The 22273-nt window shown below is 39.2% G+C and overlaps 1 protein-coding gene across 1 annotated transcript in view; it reads left to right on the top strand.

Moving 5' to 3' along the window:
* The window catches only part of LOC131688174 (uncharacterized), a 147090-nt gene that overhangs the window by 113124 nt on the left and 11693 nt on the right, over positions 1 to 22273 (top strand). Inside the window, exons 3-4 of the mRNA XM_058972340.1 lie at positions 3912 to 4064; positions 4129 to 4133. Coding sequence (XP_058828323.1) covers positions 3912 to 4064; positions 4129 to 4133 — 158 coding nt within the window. The remainder of the gene's footprint in view (positions 1 to 3911; positions 4065 to 4128; positions 4134 to 22273) is intronic.

The following is a 22273-nucleotide window of genomic DNA, read 5'->3' on the forward strand; positions in this document are numbered from 1 at the left end:
AACATTGTAGTTGCATCCCCCATCGAGAGTGGGGTTTTTGGGAGACTTTTTTTCCCGGATCTGATTCATGGATATTTCTGGGGTTTGATCTGTTATTCTTCATAATAGTTCATACCAATACAATGAATATGTATTTTCAATTATATCGTCACAAAAAAGGTGCTCTTACTTTTCACATGACATATTTCAGCATGTGTCATTCAAAATTCAATAGAAATACGAAGAGTTTAAATAACGCACACGGAATGTCTCTTTTCAAAATTTTCATCTTCAAGCATCCATATTACCCATATTATTATTAGGGATATACTTTCATCATAAGGGTGTAAACATTTGAAAATAGTTATGGTTTTATCATAATATAAAAGTTTTGCAAATTTTCTCAGGACCACAAATATTTTATTTACCAAGTAGGATGTAATATTAAACTTGTTTTCACGAGTGGCTTTCTTTTATACTAAAATGCAAAAAAATATTTACAGGGTAACGGCAGACAAAAAATAGTTTTGTCTTGTTAAACCTCCACAATGACATCGCACACATGGTTGGACATTAATAAATATTTCAGATCAGCTGAAGATCTTATCGCACAACTTAGAAATGGATAGAGAAACAGCAAGAAGATGTGAATCGTGACAGTTGCAACGTAAACGAAGGAAGAAAGAGACAGATAGTGACAGTGAGAGAGAGTTAGCGAGTAAGTGGGAGTGAGAGGGGGGGGCGTGTGAGAAATGGCAAATGATTGTTAGTGCCGTATAAATATAAGGTTATAGTTGCTACGAGTATAATTATATGAGAAATCTTTTTTCAGACTACTAGGTGGATTACTTGATGATCTGTGAACTAATATACCCTCCAACATCTACCTCACAGTTGAACGCAACGTCTAATCTAAAGGATGAATACATGAACACTAGAAAAAGTTTCACTATGAGGTAAAGTCACACATTATTTTGTCTTTGAAGAACTTACAAATTAATTTTTGAGAAATAGTTCATTTATAATTGAGGTAATTAACAAAATGTTTTCAGAATCGAGTTCCTTGAATCACGTAGACGTGTTTCCACACCCCTATATTCAAAATCGGTTTAGCTTAGCTCCTAAAACACCAGTAAAGTATGTAATGATCTTATTTTTAGTTAGTGGAAATTGGTAAGCAAACAATAAAAATTCAAAATGCTGAATATCTCTGCCGCTCGTGAACGGATTTTGACAATCTATAGCTTGTTAGAAAGGTATTTTTATAAGCTTTCTATGTTTCTTTTCTTATTTGTGCGACGTGATAGCTTTGTTCGAAAGTTATTTGCTTCAAACATGTTCTGTTTTACAAAATCACCCATATCTTAGAAAGCAAACAAAATATCGAAAAACAAAAATAATAGTGTCAAACTGCCACGTTAGGCCTTTCAACTTGTTTCATCAAAATCGGTTCAGCAATTGCTAGGATAATTACATGACATTAATGTACATATATACACACACTCACATACATACAAACTTCGTCACAATTTGTCGAGATGAGTCGATTGGTATATGAGACTCGGCCTTCCGGACCTCGGAAAAGTTTTCAAAGTTTGAGGGAATCCTATACATTTCTTTTATTAGAAATGTAAAAAGCATTTTTTAAATTGTAGCTGAAGAAATTCTCTATCTAGCGCTTTTTTAATGTTTTGCGACCATCTTCTCAGAATATTGCTCATAACTTTCTTATTTAAATCCAAATTAAATTTCTTTGGCAAAATGTTGGGTATTTGTAACTCCCTTCGAACGATATATAGAAATTAGCAGTCAAATTATTGAAACGAAAATATAGGTAAAAAATACACCCGACTCACAACCGGGTACACTCCTCTACAGTGTTTAAAATCTGTTAATGATAATGAATTTCTGTACGTTTGACCGTGGTTTTTTGACATCCAAATTCATAATGATGGCAATTAAATTCTACATTACGCATCCAACAGGAACTTTTGATTTAGAAATAAAAATTTCATCTTCATATCTCTAAATGCGTTAGACATTATGTTTTACGTTTCTTTGCAGAGAGCGAGCCAGAACAAGATGTAGAGCGAGTAAAGGCCTAGGCTCAACTGCCAGGACAGGGCTAAATACTTCTGTACCAATCCCATCCCAGGAACCTAGGACCAAAGGAGTGACATTAACCCTCTTAGCCAAGTCACTCCCAACGATTTATCATATCCCCATCAAATTGAAATTGTTATACGGTCGGTAGGGTTGTCCACGTTTCTTCCTTATTCAAGGTTTGAATTAGTTCGTTGCTTAAATTCTTCATTAAATGAATAATTAATTTCCATATATATTTTGAATCATCTTCACTTTGTACGCTGCACAGTTGGCCTGGCCGCTTTAATGATTGACAAGAAAAATTGTAGGCGAACGTCTGCAATTTTTCAGGATCCCTACATGTATTGGCTGTGTATGTGTAGACTATACTGGACTAGACATTATGTACCCAACAGGAACTTTTATTATGATATTCATTTAGAACTTCTTCACCTTATGCACATAATTTATTCTACATAACTTATTATAAGGTAGGAGCGATGCTAAAGCAACATCCTATCCACCAACTTGTTCTGCGAAAACCCATTATAAAGTGCGGTAAGGGCACCGAAAACCCACAACCCGAACTTTCCCAAACTCGGTGAGACTAATTTAAATTTTAACATTGACCTTGTTTTAAGTTTATTTCGTCCACTTACCCCACAGCCTTCCCATTTTTGCTGCTAAATATTTAATAGCACTGGACCGACCTGTGGCGGGCGGTGGCTGACTAGAGCAATGTCACCTTCTCTTTCTCCGACGTAAATACTACCGTGGAAGAGGAGGAGGAGGATGGAGTCGGGGTGCGCAAAGTGTTTGCTTGGCCGGGAAACTTTCTCTACTGTGTCTGGAGAATCTACGCCAGAGCTCAGAATTAAAACATCAGCGTCGTGAAACTCTGGCAAAGCAATCAAGGCTAGCGCGTCGTCTAGGCCAGGAAGGAAAAACAATTTCACTCTCATTCACAACCGACCCACCAGTCAAAGGTGGAGAAGGATGCCGGCACGATTGGCATGGTAGTATTTAAATTTCCTCTACTTCTCAGCAGCTAAATAGTCTGTTTTGCACTCGTTGCAGTTGCAGGTTTCTTTTCATTAAAGTTGCTCTCGAACCAAGCGGGCATCTCGCTTTAATTAATTTCCTAAGAAGTGCGATCTACATTTGTGTTGGCAGGTGCCTTTGACGGTGGTGGTAATCGATTTCCATCACAAAGATAAAACAAATGGCGAATCTGTTCGTGCTTTCCTACACGTAGTGGTGAATTTGAACTACTACCAGCGCAGAAAGATCGCCACCCATTCCTGCAGCATCCCTACCAACACTCGAGAAAATTTTCCACGACACCCACAAAACACTTGGCTTGCTTCGCCAAATCTACGGTCGACATTCGGTGCCGAAACGGGACGCCCGATTCACAATCCGAGCTGGTTTGCTATCTCATTCGATCTCAAACCAGCGCGAGCTCGAAAGACTTTTCATTTCGTTGTTCGTTTTAATTTTCCTCAATGAAAATTAAAACAGCTGAGAGTTGGAAATGCAGCGCGTCGTCGAGTCGCGCTAATAAGTGGAAATGAGAGTTCGGGTTTTCTTTCATCAACCCGGTTGGATCCGGGGGGGGGATTCCGGGGACCGGGGTTTGAAGGGTGCCTTGGCTCATTTACATACTTTTTGTTTTGCTATTCTTTGGCGTAATTTTCACACCCCAGACAGTGGAAAGGAACACCAACATTGGTAGCGAGGATTTTTGAACTGAGACGAGTCTGCCACGTAATTTGCTAACCAAGGCAGGGTGGAAAGCGGGGGGTTGGTAGGTTGGATAAACTTTTCTCCTGATTGTATAATTACAGGACCTTGGACGAGGAAGCTTCTCCGGCTGGTGCTGCTACTCTCTGGGAAAGTGGTGATGACGGCAGGCGAGCTGCCGACAATGACCTGCCTCAAGAATTTTTCCGCTTCCGTGCGGAAGGTGGTGTCGAGAACGGGGTGGGTAATTTGAAAGCGTAAGTAAATGAGAATGATTTTTTTTGTTTGAAGTTTGGTGGTTTCACGACTGGACTTTTTCAGGATAGGTGAGTGCGGAACCGGGGAAACCACAATGCGGTAGGGAACGAGACCGTATATTTTAATATGCTTTAAATTAGGACGAGCAACACTGTTGAACAGCTGAGTCGAGTTGAGTATGAAATTTGTTAATTGTCTTTTAATGCGATGTTGATGATTATCGATTGTTTTGGAGGTAATTTCGAAGTAAAGTAAACAAAGTGGGGGTTCCTAACCGCAGTCAAATATACACTTGGTGAAACGGCTATTAATTTTCTTTCCGGTTAACCACAAATGAGTTTCTGGGTTTGACCCGGGATGTGTTCTGTCTGGTCAATGTACATCATGAATTATTTGCTTGCTTACATTTGTTACAATAAGGGACCCCATTCAACCATTATCCTACATGGAATTCAATTGATCAATTTCATTTTAGTTTGATCAATCCGATAAAATATAAACAATTCGGGTAAATAATGAAGGTACTAGTTGAATCGATAATATCTAGCGAACTACCGGTGAACCTGTTATTTTGATGCTCTGAAGCAAGCTTCGAAAGCTACTAGTTACTATTCGTTGCTCAGTTTCTATGAACAAATAATTGGTACAATCCCGCCAAACTTTACTTTTTGGTTGCGGCGCACAAACGAATAAATAAAGTTTTCATCTTTCCCATGCCAAACAATACCGCCATCATTATCAACGATGATTTACTCAAAATCCTCGAGAAAATAAGTCACAATTCTTTGGGTTTTCTTTCGAAGCTGTGACAGGTACCGAATCGAATGCGCAGAAGAAGTACAATGGCAGTACCTTTTCGGAACTTTCAATTTTTATTTGCTTCACCAAGTGCCAGACACGAATTTCAAGGAGGTTTATGGAAGAAAAGGGATCATCAACATTCGCAGGCGAAGGGAAACCGTGGAGAATCGGGGCGGGACTCGTCAAGGCGGCCCGGAAGGAAGTATACAAAAATACTGTCTTTATAATAACGTTTTTGAATTTCTATTTATACAGCAACTTTTTTCGTCTTTCGTGCTTGGTTGAGGATTTTTTTTGGGAAGCATACGCGGAGCAATACTGTGGCAGAGGCAGCAATCGTAACGACATCGTGGCTGACGTTTCTTTTTCTACAATCTCCCCCATCCCTTCTAAATTTTTCTGAAAACTAAAAAAATCGAAATATTCTAAACAAGCGTGTATTATGTAATAGTTTTGTGGATATGCTAGAAAATATTTAAACAAATTGATGTCAACATAATGTAGAATAAATTTGATAAAAGACTGAGCATTAAAACTCTCAAAAAAGCAGTCCTTTCTCGCTAGTGATTGCCATGGTTAACGAACAACGTATAAAATGATTCTACCTAATCAGGTGCTCGACACATGTTAAATGGTATGCGATTCTAACGACGAGAGCATATCATGTTTCCATCTTGGCCAGAATTAGGTTTGTATGTTTTTAAATTTGACCAGGTCAAATTCGGACCTAGTAAAGATTTATAAGTCATAGAACTGAATCGTGTCAACCGTTTAGCAAAACCAGATATTTTCCTGAAAGCCTGACGAGTTGTGCCCATTTTTCCCTCAGACGACATTTCTTAATCTCTTAGCATAGTGTGTATAGAAAAAATAATTAACCCCATCAGACCGCGCTTGAGTCAGTTCCTAGTCCCAGCAGGAGCGTCAGATATCAATTTGAGAGGCACCGAATCAATGGAATACTTAAGCAGCCCAAATCTGCACATTCATAGTGCAGCAGGCCGCCCAATATTTCCACGAGCTGGTAGAGAAGAGCTGTTAGATGTAACTCTCTGCTCTGACAGTATTACGCATGAGTTGGCAAACTGGCTCGTACCAAACGAGCTAGAACCGTCGTTATCTGATCATAAGTACATCGTGTTCGATCATTTAAATGTCTCGCTAGATATCGTCACATATCGTATAGACCTGTGCGCCGCCGCGCCACGCCGCCGCCGCCGGTAATTTTTAACGTGCGCCGACGCCGAAAGGCCGCCGATGCATTTTTCCCGCGCCGACAATTCGCGAACTCTAATATTGTTGACTCATAATTTTATCTACAAATCTAGGAACATTGTCCATGGGCCGAATATACGACGTTAACTGATTGATGATTTATCACATCTTGATCATTATTTGGTATTAGTGGTCGTCAATTGGATTACAAAATTAAAATAATCTTGATATTTTCTCGAAAACCATCACACGACACTCGTTATATGATTCAAAGATCCATTCTTGCTTCGTCAACTGGTTATGATTGTGAGCATATAAGTTTCAATTCACCATTCGTGTGCGTGAAATGGTCCACAAATTAAAAAAAAACTTCCACTTTCAAGATGTATGTGCCTGAAATTTACGATTATGTGCCTGATCCTAATCTTTGCACGTAATCAATTTCACTGGAACGCAGTGTATTATTTATTGATTTTTAACCGATTCTTAATTCCTGATATGCTACACACGATTCACCAGTCGAGTTCGTGAAACTGTTCATGATGTAATTCATGAAGTAATTAATTTTCCACATAATCTTATTATATTTTCGTAAACAATTACAAGGAACTCAGACTATCATTCATGAATTATTCGCTCTGCTTTTTGGTTTTGAAATTTCTATGTGAGCTATTGTGTACAACTGCTAGCAACCAGTCTCATAGGCACGAGCATTAGATACAAAGACATTATTAGGACCTGTAACCCTGTTATTCCTTTGTTAAAATTCAGAGAAATGTTCGGAATTAAATGAAACTGCGCTGAGCAAAATACATTACCTAGCCACAATTCATGTCCGTGAAATAATTTAGAAAACTATAAGACACGTGACTCTGTGTAAAAAATCCAACGGTAAGCTCAAGACTAAAATATCACGATAACACGACGAGAATTAACGAAAATCGTTGCAAGTCGTTCTATTCTTGACTGTTTTAGTCAATAAAGTTAATACAAATCAATGTTTCATCAAGTTATGAATTAGAATCATAAAAATATTAAACATATTCAGACACAACCACCTACTAAACATTTCAGTATAATGTCTTTTTTTACATGAACTAGTTTTGTGAAAACAAAATTTATTTTCAATACGAGGTTTATTTTTAATTGATTGAATCGTCACCTATTTTAATTTTTTTTTCTCGAAGAATAGTTGAGCAAAGTGATCTTGACTTTTCGCGACGCTGGTGCACAGATGTGGCGATGCAGAGGGTAAGATTTCTAGTCTCATAAATTATTCATCGTGTGATCTAGCCCCACTCAAGAAAGATTTTCAGTGTCAGTTGCATCAGCCCGGTATCACAGACAAATAAGACGTAACACGAGATGAATTTTCATCACTCGTAGAAAAAACGGTCGATTTCAATTACAAATCGGTGGCGTTAGTGAGATTATGACACAGAGCTAATTGCGTTACTTAGTTTTCGCACCCACCCGAAAACGTTACGGTCTTTTTAATCTCATGCAAACCAAAACAAACAATATGGGCCGGAAATGTGAAATTCATTCTTGTCGAAGTGCCCAAGGTGGGAGTTGTTCACAACCATTTCTTAAGTTACAACACGATGCCGATCGGTGAGTAAGCACATAACAGGACGTTAGTAATTTAATTGATTCGGTGTATCGAATGTATGCAATGGATTAGAATTCGTTGGTCCCCGGAACTGCTGGAGAAATTGGCGGGGTGCAGGTGCTACAAAAACTAGAGAACGCTCAGACCATTTTCAATCAGACTTGTTTAGTGATCAGTTTCAACCTAACAGGAGCTAACACGTCAAGTCGTTGAATGATTATGATTGATAGTAACTGTATATTTAGGTTTCGTCAGGGTGTAGCTCTGTATTATTCCAGCAAATCGAGCATACATTGCACTCAAGATAGAAGCAGACCGTACATTGTAAGAAAATGTAGTGCCAGGGAATCGTATTCCTTATCATTGACGATTTTGTACTTACAAGAAGTAAAAGTAAACATCAGCCTGGAAAATGAAGTAATGTGTCTACCTTGAAAGGTGTCCTTACACGATCATTAAAAGTGACATTTCTGTGCAGTAATGCCAATAATAACGCCTCGTGTTAGGGTTCCTGATATCTGCGGGATTCTAAAAGAGCGACGGTAAACAATCCAGAGGCAACTTGACAGATAGTTCTTGTTTCATATATGCACCACCGATTTGATGGTGGCGCTAGTATGCCTTCTCTGTGTGAGTACCACGAACAACGAAACGAAAAAAGTTTCAAGAGAAAAGCGTGTTTCGTTACGTGTGTTATGAACGCCGTCAATGCGGCTAGAACAACATTTAGAAAAAACTTATTCCAAAATGTGAATAAAGAAAACTATTATTACAGAATAAATTTATCCCTAACTGAAAACCGTCAGCAAAGTTACATAAATCTTATTGTGTATTTAGCTGGAAGTCGTTGTTTTTAACAACCCGTTCTCTTCCCTCCTAAACTTGTTTTGGTTTTCTTGTTGTGTGAAGTTTGAAACCGTTAAATCATTGGTGCTTTTTATCTCGAGAAATGTAAATGAAAAACATTTTGGCCAATGAAAGTACATCACCACCAAGCTTAACCATTCGTTTTGAATAGAATTTGCGTTTTTATTAGAATTCTAGCAGCAAAAAGAAATGGTAGAAATGCTTAAATTGATTATTTTCCACAGATATTGAACATAATAAACGGGATGCGCCTTTTTCAAATTTTGCTCCATTGGAGCCGCCATGACATTACCAAATCACCCCAAAATTTGCTTATGAATTCAATATATGGGAGCTGTCAATTGTCCCCGGGCTTACGGTAAAGATGACTAAATAGAAACAAAAAACAATGAAACGACAACAACAATTAATTTCCTCAAACAAAACAAAAACTGTTTTACCGTTGCTTAATTTCCCAAATATAGAACAATAAATAATTATTATTGGTCATTGAAATACAGTCGTTACTCTGCATTCTTCAAATTTGTCCATTGCAATCATTATTTCATGCGAAGTCGTAGTATGCGACATCGCCAATTTTTCTATTTCGTTCTTCAAATTTTACAACTGTAAAAATAGTTCCACCTTTCATTTATTATCTTGCATTTGGCAAGCAGGGTGGTCACTATTGGAGCATCAGTTGATTGATATGGTTGCGAGAATTACATTTTGTGCAATCTGTTCAACAGATGTCGCTAGTACATCGAGGGCGATGATTTTTTAGATTTTCTTCAAACTGTAACGTTTGTTTGTATGTGCTGTGAAGTCTGTTACAATAGCAACCGAAAATTTGGGAAAGGAATTGTACTGTTAAGAATTTTTTTTAGTTACCTAGGCGTCAATATTCGTCACGCCGACACACGCCGGCGCGCCGCCGCCGATAGGGTCCAACGGCGTGACGCCGCCGCCGCCGGCCAAAAATGTCGCTTATGCCGCCGCCGATTAAAAATTCATCGGCGCACACCTATAGTATTGTAATCCTATATCTACGAACTGGAAGCTCTACGAAGAGGGCTTGGCGACTAGGTTTCATCGATATCTTCCGACGATTGAATCTCCAAGTGACTTGGATGAGGTCGTGAATACAACAAGCTCACTCATAGTAGCATCATACCAAGAGGCTTGTCCGCTTCGAGTTATAGGTGCTTCTAGAGGCACACCTTTGTGAAATACCGAACTTGTTGGACTGAAAAAGTTATGCAGAAAAGCTTGGAATCGCAGACGCAGGGACGGGTCGAAGACATTTAAGTTGGCTCGCAAAGCGTACAGAAATGCCCTTCGATCCTCTGAGCGAAGTGGTAGGAAAAGCCTCTGCACAAATGTCTCAAGTCGCAACGAGACTAGTAGATTAAATAAATTACATTCGAAATTGAAAAATTTTCATGTCAGTTTAATTAGAACTGCTGATGGTGAATACTCGTCTGACGAAGATGTAGTACTCAACTGCCTTTTTGACACACACTTTCCAGGCTGTACGGAGTCATCACTGACGACTGCCTCTGAGTTCTTTTCAGGTAGTTCTGATTCTTTGGCATTTGCTCGTAGACAACCGAATCGATCAAATGGGCAATTGAAAGTTTTGCTCCGTGTAAGTCTCCGGGAAAGGATGGAATCATTCAAGTTCCACTACAAAAAGAATATGAACACTTCAAGCATATTTTGAAAATGGTTCTTACTTGTAGTCTTGCAACGGGATACATTCCATTAGCGTGGCGGGAAATAACTGTAAAATTCATTCCTAAAGGTGGCCGCGTCACTTATGAGGAGTCAAAGAGCTGTAGACCGATTAGTCTGACCTCCTTACTTCTCAAATCAGTGGAACGTTTTATCGACCACTACATTCGGGATGTTAGCTTGGGCGAGCACCCGCTGCATGTAATGAAACATGCATATCAGCGGGGGAAGTCTACTACCACCCTGTTACACAATGTTGTCTACAACATTTGAATAGCTTTTTCACAAAAGCAATCAAATTTAAGAGTTTTTCTCGATATTGAAGGTGACAACGTGTCTTTCGAATCCATTTTGGAAGCAGCACCGGGTCATGGAGTACCTTCATATGTCACGAACTGGAGACACGCAATGCTTAGCAACCGACATCTGTGCTCATCGTTAAGACAAGTAGAGATAAGGAAACTGAGTGTCTGCGGATGTCCTCAAGGTGGCGTGCTGTCACCACTTCTATGGAACTTTGGCGCCGATGGCTTGTTGAGGAAACTTAATGAGCTTGGGTTTCCGAAGTATGGTTTCGCCGATGATTATCATATAATGATCACCGGTATTTGCATTAACACACTTTTTAATTTGATGCAACAAGCCTTATGTGTTGGTGAGCAATGGTGTATTCATGGGCTATCAGTTAATCCAAATAAAACATCAATGGTGCTTTTCAAGCAACGAAGGCTTACAACCGGAGCTCGTCCATTGCAGTTCTTTGACTCTGAAATTATTATCGCACATCAAGTTAAGTACGTTGAGGTAATTCTTGACTCAAAACTTAATTGGACAGCTCACATCGATTTCAGGATCAAGAAAGTTTTGGCCAATGTAGACGGGCTTCCGGCAAATCATGGGGACTCAAACCCAGGTACATTCAGTGGATCTACACAACAATTGTTAGACCAATACTGGCATACGGGTGCCTTATTTGGTGGCAGAAGGGAGAAGTCATGACAATCCAATCAAAGTTAAACCATTTTCAGAGGATGGTCTTGATGGCGATGACTGGTGCGTTCTCGACAACACCTACTGCTGCTCTAGAGGCACTCTTGAACATAAAACAATTACATCTGTTTCTGAAGCAAGAAGCACTTTCTTGTGCATACCGTCTTAAGGTTACTGGGCTCTGGAACAGTAACCCAATTGATCGTGCAACTGGCCATACAAGACTGTGGCCCCTAATGGTTACTTGGGATGAGTATACACTTGCTCTCAGTAGCCTTACACTCACATGTAATTTTCGTTTTAAAACTTTCAATGTGAGAATTCCTCTTCGCGAGGAATAGCTGTCTGACTGGATGGAGCGACAGCTTGAAGAATACGTAGTTTGTTATACTGACGGTTCTTTGTTGGAGGGCCGAGCCGGTGCTGCTGTCGGTTGTCATGAAACAAGATTAAACCAATTTCATTCGCTTGGTAGAAACTGTACCGTATTCCAAGCAGAAATCTTTGCGATTATGTGTGGCGTGCAATCAGCACTTTAACAGGGTGCGGTAAAAGAATCTATTTTTGCACTGACAGTCACGCTGCCCTGAAAGCACTTAGTTCGGCAGATTCGAGATCGAAATTAGTAATCGCAAGTCGAACTCAAATCTACCTTCTGTGGGTACCCAGTCATTCCGGTATTACTGGAAATGAATCGGCGGACGAATTGGCTAGAGCTGGCGCTGCGACTGACTTCGTTAGTCCAGAACCAGTTATACCACTGTCGATAAGTTGAATGAGGCACAAAATTCGCCTCTTAGGCAGCATCCGAACATGCCAACCAATGGCGTAGCTTGCAAACTTGCGTACAAACAAAGACTTTTCTGCCGGATGTGAGTCCGAAAATGTTGCATTTTCCAAGCACAATTGCAATATTCTAGTTAGGGCACTGACTGGACATTACAAACTCAATTATCACCTGGCTACTATTCAGCGCGCTGAGTATTATTCTTGTGATCTTTGTGAATCCGATTACAGAACATCATATCATTTGATATGCAACTTATTACTGCTATTGTAGCACCTGCAGATTGTTCAGCATCCCTCCGGGGGTGCAGAATGCTCTATTTTAATTGTTCTGTGCTGTTATTTTCCTTACCCCTAACCTTACCACTTCCCCAATCCTTCCCATCAGGAAATGATGAAAAGACGATTCTTGGCAAGGCACAAATCTCCGATCGACATGGGGAACGTGCCATTTGAGCCAGACGCTAATGATTCCTGATTCCTGAACCCCATCAGACCGACCTTGAGTCAGTTCCTAGTCCCACCAGGAAATCCAAATTTGAACTAAATCGGCTAAGTATAAATAGCGGATCAAAGTGCTCCAAGTTTTTCGTGGGATTTTTTGATGATTTACAGAGAGAAAGTCAATCTGGTCGTATTTTCGCTTCTAGGTGCTGTATACACAAGATTCTACATACACTATTACACTATTATACACTATTCGTTACAATATATAAAAAAATGTCTGCAACTTTAGCTGGAAAATTTTACTAGATAGAGGGCACCAACACTATCTTTTCAATGGAGTGGGATAGAAAGTTGGTGTCTTCCACAAGATTGTATGAAATACTTTTTGGAGTCTGAAGAAGTCAATGGCCTATCTATTTCTATTAAAAACTTAGTGGTGGCATTCTCTATCTGATGAAATTGGAAACTAATACACGGTGTTCCTAAAACCGTTATTAACTAAAAAAAATGACCATAAATTTGGCATACGGCATTCGACAGATACAGTATCCAAGCATCTTCTCAGTGAATTTTAAAATGATCCATCGAGGGATTCGAAAGATATGGCGATTTGAAGTTTTATGATACGTTTCATAAGGCTACCAACAAACACCCACGGGTTTGGTCCAATCTCTATGAACAAAAAAATATTTGTCTACTTATTTAGTACATGGCATTCGAAAGATATAGTAATCAAGTATATCCCCTGCAAGTTTGGAAATATTTCATTGGCGGAATCGAAAGTTATAACGGTTTGGATGTGGTATGCGGTCATAGATGGGTTTTCTACCAGACTTCAAGCGTGAATCCATGTTTGTCCATTGACTATTTAGATCGTTTATACGTGTCGCGGTTTTTAAAGGAAAACCTTACCATTTAATTACATAAATATAATGTACAAAAGGTGTTATTTATATGGTGCACTGAAAAAATATGAATATAGGGTTGTCTACCAAACGTTAAATATAATGTGAAAACTAAAAAAATGAATAAAAGTTGGAATGTTTACTTCAAACGGACATATCTCAATGGTATGTTGACTGATTCTAATAATTTTTTTCATTATTGAACAGGTAGACGTTTCATCGTTAATTTTCATCATGAAGAGTATAAAATAGAGTTGTCTACATAAATAAATTGACAATATAATTGGTCTCAACTATATGTATTATAATTATTTAGTGATTATTTTTGTATTAAAAATAGCGGCCTATCAATTTTTATATACTAGTTGATTGCAATTGCTGTTTACTACAAATTATGGATATATGAAATGTTAAAACTAACATAGTCGTATTCGCTGGTCGCTCAATTTTTAACAGGAGCCGCTTTTTAGTTGGACCTCCATTAGTTGGTCCATTGTCGACATCTGAATGTCAAATTCTCATGTTAAATTCAATTCGACAATAAAACTGACAATAGTTAGAGATATGAGCAGATGAACTTGTACTAATAACATCCCCTTTGATCCCCCTACTAATAACATCCCCCAGTTTTAACATCTGTCAACCCACCCAGCGAATCACGATTGTACAAAATTTCCAACAAAAACCGTATCATAACATAAATTGATCTGAATCAGCAAATACCTTCATATTTTTGAATATATGTATTGAATTTATGGTTTTATTTTTCCATGACTTGTAGTTTGCGTTCGTTGCATTCAACTAATGTATATAAATTGATAGGTCGTCGTTTTGAATATAAAAATATTTACTAAAAAGTGATAATACATATAGTTAAGAATAATTAAGTTGTCTATTGTTTGAAGTAGCCAACTCTATTTTATATTCTTCTTGATGAAAATTAACGATGAAACGTCTACCTGTTCAATAATGAATATTAGAATCAGTCAACATACCATTGAGATATGGCCTTCTGAAGTAAACATTCCAACTTTCATCTATTTTTTTTAATTTACACATTATATTTAACGTTTGGTAGACAACCCTATTTTCATATTTTTTCAGTCCATCACATAAATAACACCATTTGTACATTATATTTATGTAATTAAATCGCAAGGGTTTCCTTTAAAAATCGCGACACGTATAAACGATCTAAATAGTCAATGGACAAACATGGATTCACGCTTGAAGTCTGGTAGAAAACCCATCTATGACCGCATACCACATCCAAACCGTTATAACTTTCGATTCCGCCAATGAAATATTTCCAAACTTGCAGGGGATATACTTGATTACTATATCTTTCGAATGCCATGTACTAAATAAGTAGACAAATATTTTTTTGTTCATAGAGATTGGACCAAACCCGTGGGTGTTTGTTGGTAGCCTTATGAAACGTATCATAAAACTTCAAATCGCCATATCTTTCGAATCCCTCGATGGATCATTTTGAAATTCACTGAGAAGATGCTTGGATACTGTATCTGTCGAATGCCGTATGCCAAATTTATGGTCATTTTTTTTAGTTAATAACGGTTTTAGGAACACCGTGTAATATGTTTATGCATTAAAAATTTTCGGAGCGTGCTTTTTAGCTATACCCAACCATTTTTTGACAAAAAAATAAGTTCGTGAATATTGACTTCTGAACCACCATAATGCGACGCTAGATTCCATGCGAAACAAATTCAGACACCGCTTCGTTAAAAATTCAATATCATTTTGAACTCCCTATACCACGCAAGCCTGTTGAGACAACCAGCATAAAGGTTCGGTTGGCAGTTGCATCGCTAGAATATCACTTGAATTTTTGGAGCGCACAGCCGGAGAGGACTGCTTCCTGGTAGGTACATACAGTCAGCGAGATTCATCGGGAATGCCCATACGTGGATCACCCGCCTACACCGAATTCGTGACCGGGCCTGGCATGACCGCAGATCTAACCTGGACACAGGTATATCTACAGAGCTTAGGGCCTGCGCTGCCGGCATAGCCACCAGGTATAGCAATCACCTGTAGATATTCACCGACGGCTTCAATATCGGTGATGAGGTCGGAATTGAAGTACCCACCCACCGGCGCCATACTAGGTGTTCACTGCCAAAGTGTCGCCTAGCATTTCATCCTGGCCGAGCATGACCCACCCACCACAATGTCTCCAGTCACTGCATCTGTTCACTATCTTGGAGTTGGATTTGAACTTGAAACACAGGGTTGTCTAGGAAGAACTATTTAAAAATTCTTTTCAATTCTATTCTTTCTTCTATTCTAACCCTTACACAACCAGTATTGAAAAGCATCCTGGAAAACACTGCAATTATTCTGTAGTGTTTTTCTTGTCATCATTATTATTTGAAGCATATTTTCTTATTTCGCAAATATTAAAACGGCCATGCCTACTATGCAGAGTTGAGTTTGAAGATGTTTCAATGTTATACGGCAATTGATTTATTCATTTAATGAACAATTCAAACAATGAATCGTTTTGAAACTTAAATGAAGAAGAAACGAGGACAACCATACCGACCATTTCAGTTTATAGGGGGTTGGGATAAAACATTGCGAGTGACTTTGCTAAGAAGGTTAATGTCACTCCTTAGGTCCTTTGGGATGGGACACCTGGCCCTGGCTCATTAAGCCTAGGTTAAAGCGCTTTTACTCGCTCGTAGGAAGAACTATTTAAAAAAAATCGTTATAAAAATTGAAATTTTTCGTGATCATACCTCAAGCAAAGAAACATCAATCCGATATATCCATTCCATATATACAGCATTCTCAATTCAAAGATCTGAGATAAGTCGTAAGTGGCTTTGCGAAATCGTTTCTTATGTTTTGTTATATGTTTTGTCCTATATAACTTTTTGAAGTAGACGTACAAATGTTTATATTACTTAATGAGTATTTCTGTACTTAGCAACGGCTCTAATGCAATGTCTTAAACTAAATTACGACCAAATGTGATCAAAAATACGATTTTGAATAATCCAATCGAACCTCTATTTAAATAATACATCACTGCAATTTCGAATTGTATTTAGATCATGTTTATACTAATATTATGATTATAGTTTAATTTCTACAGACTTCAATTTGCTACCATAACAATTTCGATTCTTTGTAGAAATTTTTACAGGAATTCTTCAACATTAATGTAACGCTTGCGCATCAATCTTCTACCAGCTGCTGAGACTATTTTTTTTATAATCTGGGCGAAAATGCTCATTTCAACTCTACAGACAATCGAAATTTTACATTAGTTTGTTAACATAATAGGATATAATTTATTAAGCCAAAACAATAATTGCTGAATCTCCGTTATTACTAATGCCAACCACCAAATTGCTGAAACACCTCCAACTCTTCAAATCACATTTTAGTAATTTTATTCTTGGAATGTGGAAAGGTAGAAAACAACTTACTGCATAATGTAAGAGAACCAAATCCGCTTGGTAGGGATAGCCGAAAACTGCAGCCTGAAGATATAATCGAGAGAAAAAAACTATGCTTGTTAAAGAACAAATCTACGATCCCGAAATGTATAAGTATAATGTATATTTCACCTCTACCACTGCACGAGAGTCGGTAGGTACAGTGAATTGTAAGTATTTTATTCAGTCCAGTTATGTGGCACTGGAAGAGTCTATGAAAGGAGAAAAGTAGGAATCGTTATTTTCGTTAACTTTCCTGTAGCAATAAGAGTTCAAATAAAGTTCTACCGAACTGGGAAAACGTTTTGTGCTGGAAATTGCCAGTCTGAAAAACGGATTATTGAGTTAAATTATTGAGTGGAGTTGAGCAATTGAAATGCTACGATAAATACGGCGATTTTTTCACCCCGAAACTTTGCTGCACTTTTCTTGCGTTTTTATTTGTTATTAAATAGTAGAGGTACCGTGGATGAATACAAGGCTGTCGTATTAGAGTTGGTGAGATGTTTTATTTTCGCAAAACTCTATTAGACAGATATGGAATTATAAGATTTGTGAATTTATTTCGTCGTGGTAACCAGCAAGTATGATGACCACTTTGTTTGTATAGAAATGTACGACAAACAATATTTAATAAATCAACGGCTTTATAGTCTGCAAAACACTACGTGGAAGTGGTGATTCAACCATGTCCTTGAATCATCACACCCGTTACAATCACATGTTTTGGGGGTTCTATAAATAAAAATTGAAACCAAACGAAGAAAATAGAAATCACTTAGACTGGATGAGGATTGAAAAAAATTGTCTGATTATTTCTTCAAAGAAGGCATTTTTCCATCCTACATCGGTCTGGCCCATCCATCGGAAACATATCCTCGAGGGATCATTTTTCTTTTCTCTCTCTCTCGAACGAAAACATCAAAGACAGTCGCCGGCGTCTGGTTCTGTGTTGGGTGTACTCCCGGAACCGGAACGAATGAGAAAATAGCAACCAATTGCCACGTGAAGACGTACAGGAACGAACATACGAACACGTCCACATTCCGAGTCGGGTTGGGATTCCACTGGAAAACACGCGCACTGCTGCCATGCCGGTTTGGCGTATGATGAATGTGTTCTGCCAAGAGCCTCCCCCCCATACTCAATCATGAAAAGGCGGAGGCGGCCGTCCGTCGCCGCCGCCGCTGCTGTGGCGAATCGATCCAAGCAGGCCTCCAAACAATCACATTGCGTTGGGGTGGCGCGAGAGGGAAAAAGAAAATTGCACAAGGAGTTCGTAAGGAGATAATATTCTTTTCCGTTTCGCTGTTGCTTTTCCTCGCCCAGTTCGTTCCGGAAGAAGGAGCCTACACGGACGAAACTTCATCCCCGGGTTATTATATATTGGAGGAAATAAAGAGGATTTATGTGTATATGAAATTTAATCATAAATCCTTGTTTGTTCTTGCCTGCAAGTTGCTTTGCAGGAGCCTAGAGCCACGCGATGAACCGGCATGGTCTGCCAACGGTGCTATCTGGTAGGCCGTTCTCGTTCCTTTAAGCGACGTTTTACGCAACGGTGTCGGTGCTCTAGTGTATCCTTGTTGCGCTAGGCAAGAAGCTTTCGCGGTTTGTGTGTGTGTGTGTGTGCGTGTGTCTATGTAGGAGGAAAACTTCCCGTTGGCGAGCAGCAATTGTAAAAGAATAACGAACGGCAAAGCGAATAAATCCTCACCACAAAATAAGAATATTTATTGTTCGGGAAATGCGTAGATATTTTTCTAAATTTATTTACCTACCATACTGATCCGGAGCGAACAACGTCGAGATGGGAAGGGAAAAGAAAAGTCATCACCGCTGTTTTCCGCAGTCCACAGAATTCGGTCAGAGACTCAGTCCAAAGACTTGCAAACAGAGCGACATAAGGCTGAAAGCTTTTAAGATGATTTAGGGAAAGTAATTTTCCTGCAATAAGGAATTACCGAAGATAAAAATAATGACGCAAATGGGGATGACGGAACTGGGTACAGTTTGTAACAGGTCTAAGAATTTGGAGTAGAGTAACAAGTTTGTTCGATGTTTTATTGTAGGCTTGAAGCGCAAGTTTAAGAGTTCACTTATTTATTGGTCTAACACAGCGATTCTCAACCTTTTTCGTACCACGGCCCCCTTCACGGTCCTTGAGGGGTCCGCGGACCCTAGGTTAAGAATCACTGGTCTAATAAATGCTTCAATCCTTTATTTTAAATGTGAATTTCGGCATAATCAAGGAACTATTCCGTATCGACACATGCGAACCACATCTAAAATCAATCCATCAAGAATTGTATAAGAATTCCTCGCGCACAAACGGTCGAGGACGATAAACACCCGTGTTCCTACTGATATTCCAACATAAATAACTGATTCATTGAATTGAAAGATATAATATCCTTTCTACTGAATTTAAGGATAGAAAAAAAAATCAACAGAAATTCCTCGCAGTATTCGCTCGTGACCCAGTTAACACGGGCTCGAACGAATAATGTACGAGTTATAGTGAATGCCCTAGACCGGGTAAAATAGATTGCTTGCTGCGACTGTTCTATAGGAGATGATTTCGTCTACACACCTGGAGATTGACGGTGTAATCACCGAACGCGGTCTGAAGTGCGAAAATCTGTTGAAGTAGGGGGTAGGTTGCTTAAAGGAGCTCTCATTTTAACAGGTGAAGCTTTTGGATAGCCTGAAAATGCATACAGTAAAAAAGTGCGGAGAGTGAGACTGTAACTTATTTTCTATCAGGCTTGATTCGTATTGACCCTTGCTGGATCTTCTCTTCCTAATTATGCCATACTGCATAAGGTTCATCTGCCTGTGCGCCTGTTTGTACCGCAGGTTATGCACTTCAACAATTTCAATCTGTTGAATCACACAGCCACAACTGACAATAATAAACGGGATGGCAGATGTGGGAAAAACATGATGATGGCCAAGAAAGCGATAGGTATAAAAATGATAAACTCCGCATCATGCTTTGCATACTAGTAGCACGGTAATAAACTAAGGTCCTTCCTATCGCGAATAGCACGATGTCATCGGCGTAGACGAAAACATAGATCCTCGCCAGCAGATTGGCGAACAAGGAGTTTAGGAATAGTGTGACGGCAAGGGCAGCTTTCTGAGAGACCCCGTTGCTCTCCGGAAAGACGTCACCGTCGATTCCCACCCGAAAAGAACGATTGAACAGGTAGGCGCTCAAGAAGCGGCCCGTGTTTCCGGTGATCCCTCAGTAGTCCAGTTGCCGTGGTACTCCGAGACGTCTTCGCCACATCGAGTAAAGCGATATCGGCCAGTAGGCCGTCGCTTACGGATTGGCGTACAACCTCTCCAAAGCGAGCGAGGTAGATACCGGCACCCCACGTCGGAATGCGAACTATCGTTGATTCAAGAGTTCACGTTCCATCAGGCAGCAGGTCTATCAACTGTCTGTCTCATATCTATAATCGTTTGAGAATTGGGTCGTAGAACAACAAAATGATCCTAGCAATATGTATGAAAGTCGTTCGCGATCGATTTCCGAAAAATTTAATTGCGCAACTTGAACTCCGAACAGCCGTCAATCGGGACTGTTTGCGTCTTATTTTTAATGGGAGTGTTGTTTCTACTTAGCTTGTGCGACCGCCCTTGATTTCAATTTCATTATTGATCTGGACTTACTGATATTACTGAAACCGTCACGGTAAATAACGAGAAAATGCCACAATTGAAATTAATTGCCGAAGAAAAACTAGCAAAAGAAAAAATATTAATCCAAGGTTGTATACAAATCAAGAAAAAAATTTTAGCTGCCCAAAATAACCATTAACTGTACCGAAAGATTCACTCTGCCTGATACACTTGCATTTTCGCGCGTGCATCGTTTATCCCTCTTCCCTGTAAGTATACGACCACAGATCACAGCCGATCTTCATCAATGCCATTCCCATTTGAAACGAAATTGAGCTCCAATTCGTCAACCTGTCGAAGTCAATGAGCTGGTAGCGGTTGGGGACAGAACCCTACCCAGTCCCGAGTTTAAGCAAAAACGGCATAAGGTGGCCTGTACCCCGGTTGGAATCGAGGGGAGGTTCTGTATCAGAGGTGAATGGCGACATAGTTTGGCATCATGTTGTATGATAATACAGCAATCAATACCGCGCTACGCGTCCGTTTTATCTACAGTATGTATGACTTTTCTAAAAAAGCGGAAGCAAATTTTTAGAACATCTTTCAAAAACAACCTGGAAACTCGAAATTTCCCAGCCTATTTCGAACAAAGGCATTAACCGTTATGTGTCCGACGCGGTACCCGGGAACTTTTTTTAGTTTCAATTAATGAAATTCCCATGTTTTATCCATTGCTGGAAATTGAAACTTTGTGACATCTTAGAACTTCACAAAGTCAAGCTTTTGGGTTAATAATATTGTTGATATAGTAAGCGGGAGTGAGCACGTGCTCCTGATTTTTTTTATTACGTAACAGGCCGACGTGGGAACCCCAAAACTGAAATGCCAATAATTAATGTAATTTCTAAAAGATTTTGATACTTTTGGGTGTTTTGGATTCAGGAACTCATCCACTTTTGGACTTGGTAAAAATTAATCGGGTTATTCATTCGTTTCCCGGAAATCCGGATTTCCTGAAGCAAGTTCCATTGCTGGGATACTATTTGTAAACTTCAATGGAATACTAGCAATATGGGTATCAAAATTCTTGGAATTGCATCAGTAGGCTGTTTCTCGTGGTTTTGCAACCATTTGGTGATTTGACCCCGGAACGGATATTCCGGAGAAGGTTCCCGTGGGGACGTGAGTGGCCATTCCATTACAATTCCATTTTTCAAATTGTTATAGGGTCCCGTAACAATAAATAACAGACTTCCGATACAATTTGAAGAGTTTTAAAAGTTTATTAAAATTTACAAATCATATTCTAGTACTGGAACCAAGAACCAGATCCATTCGTCCGGTTCAATTAAAAAGTGGAAACCAAAACATCTAAAAGTGTTCAAATTGGTTAAAGGAAGCAATAGTTATGAGTATTTCAATTTGTGTGTACCCGGGTACCCTCGTTGGCCTGTTAAAGGTGTTTTTTGACACATAACGGTTAAAAGGTCGCACAAAACAATCGTCGTGCAAAATTTTTCACCCGCGGAAAAACACAAAAGGAATTGTGATATATTGTCTAATGTAAGAAAATCGCGATACTGGTGAGAGGTCTTTTATGAAGAACTACCGCGTCTACATTCCTGATGACAAAGCTGAGATAGATGGTGTAGTCATCGTTTCGAATTGTAAAGTGTGGATGTACTGAAACACGGGGTTAGCTGTTTCAAGTACCACTTGCTCCAGCGAGCAGAAATTTTGAATGATTGAATCGCACTTAACGGAACGAATTG

The sequence above is a fragment of the Topomyia yanbarensis genome, chromosome 3 (assembly GCF_030247195.1).
Source record: "Topomyia yanbarensis strain Yona2022 chromosome 3, ASM3024719v1, whole genome shotgun sequence".
Lineage (NCBI taxonomy): Eukaryota > Metazoa > Arthropoda > Insecta > Diptera > Culicidae > Topomyia > Topomyia yanbarensis.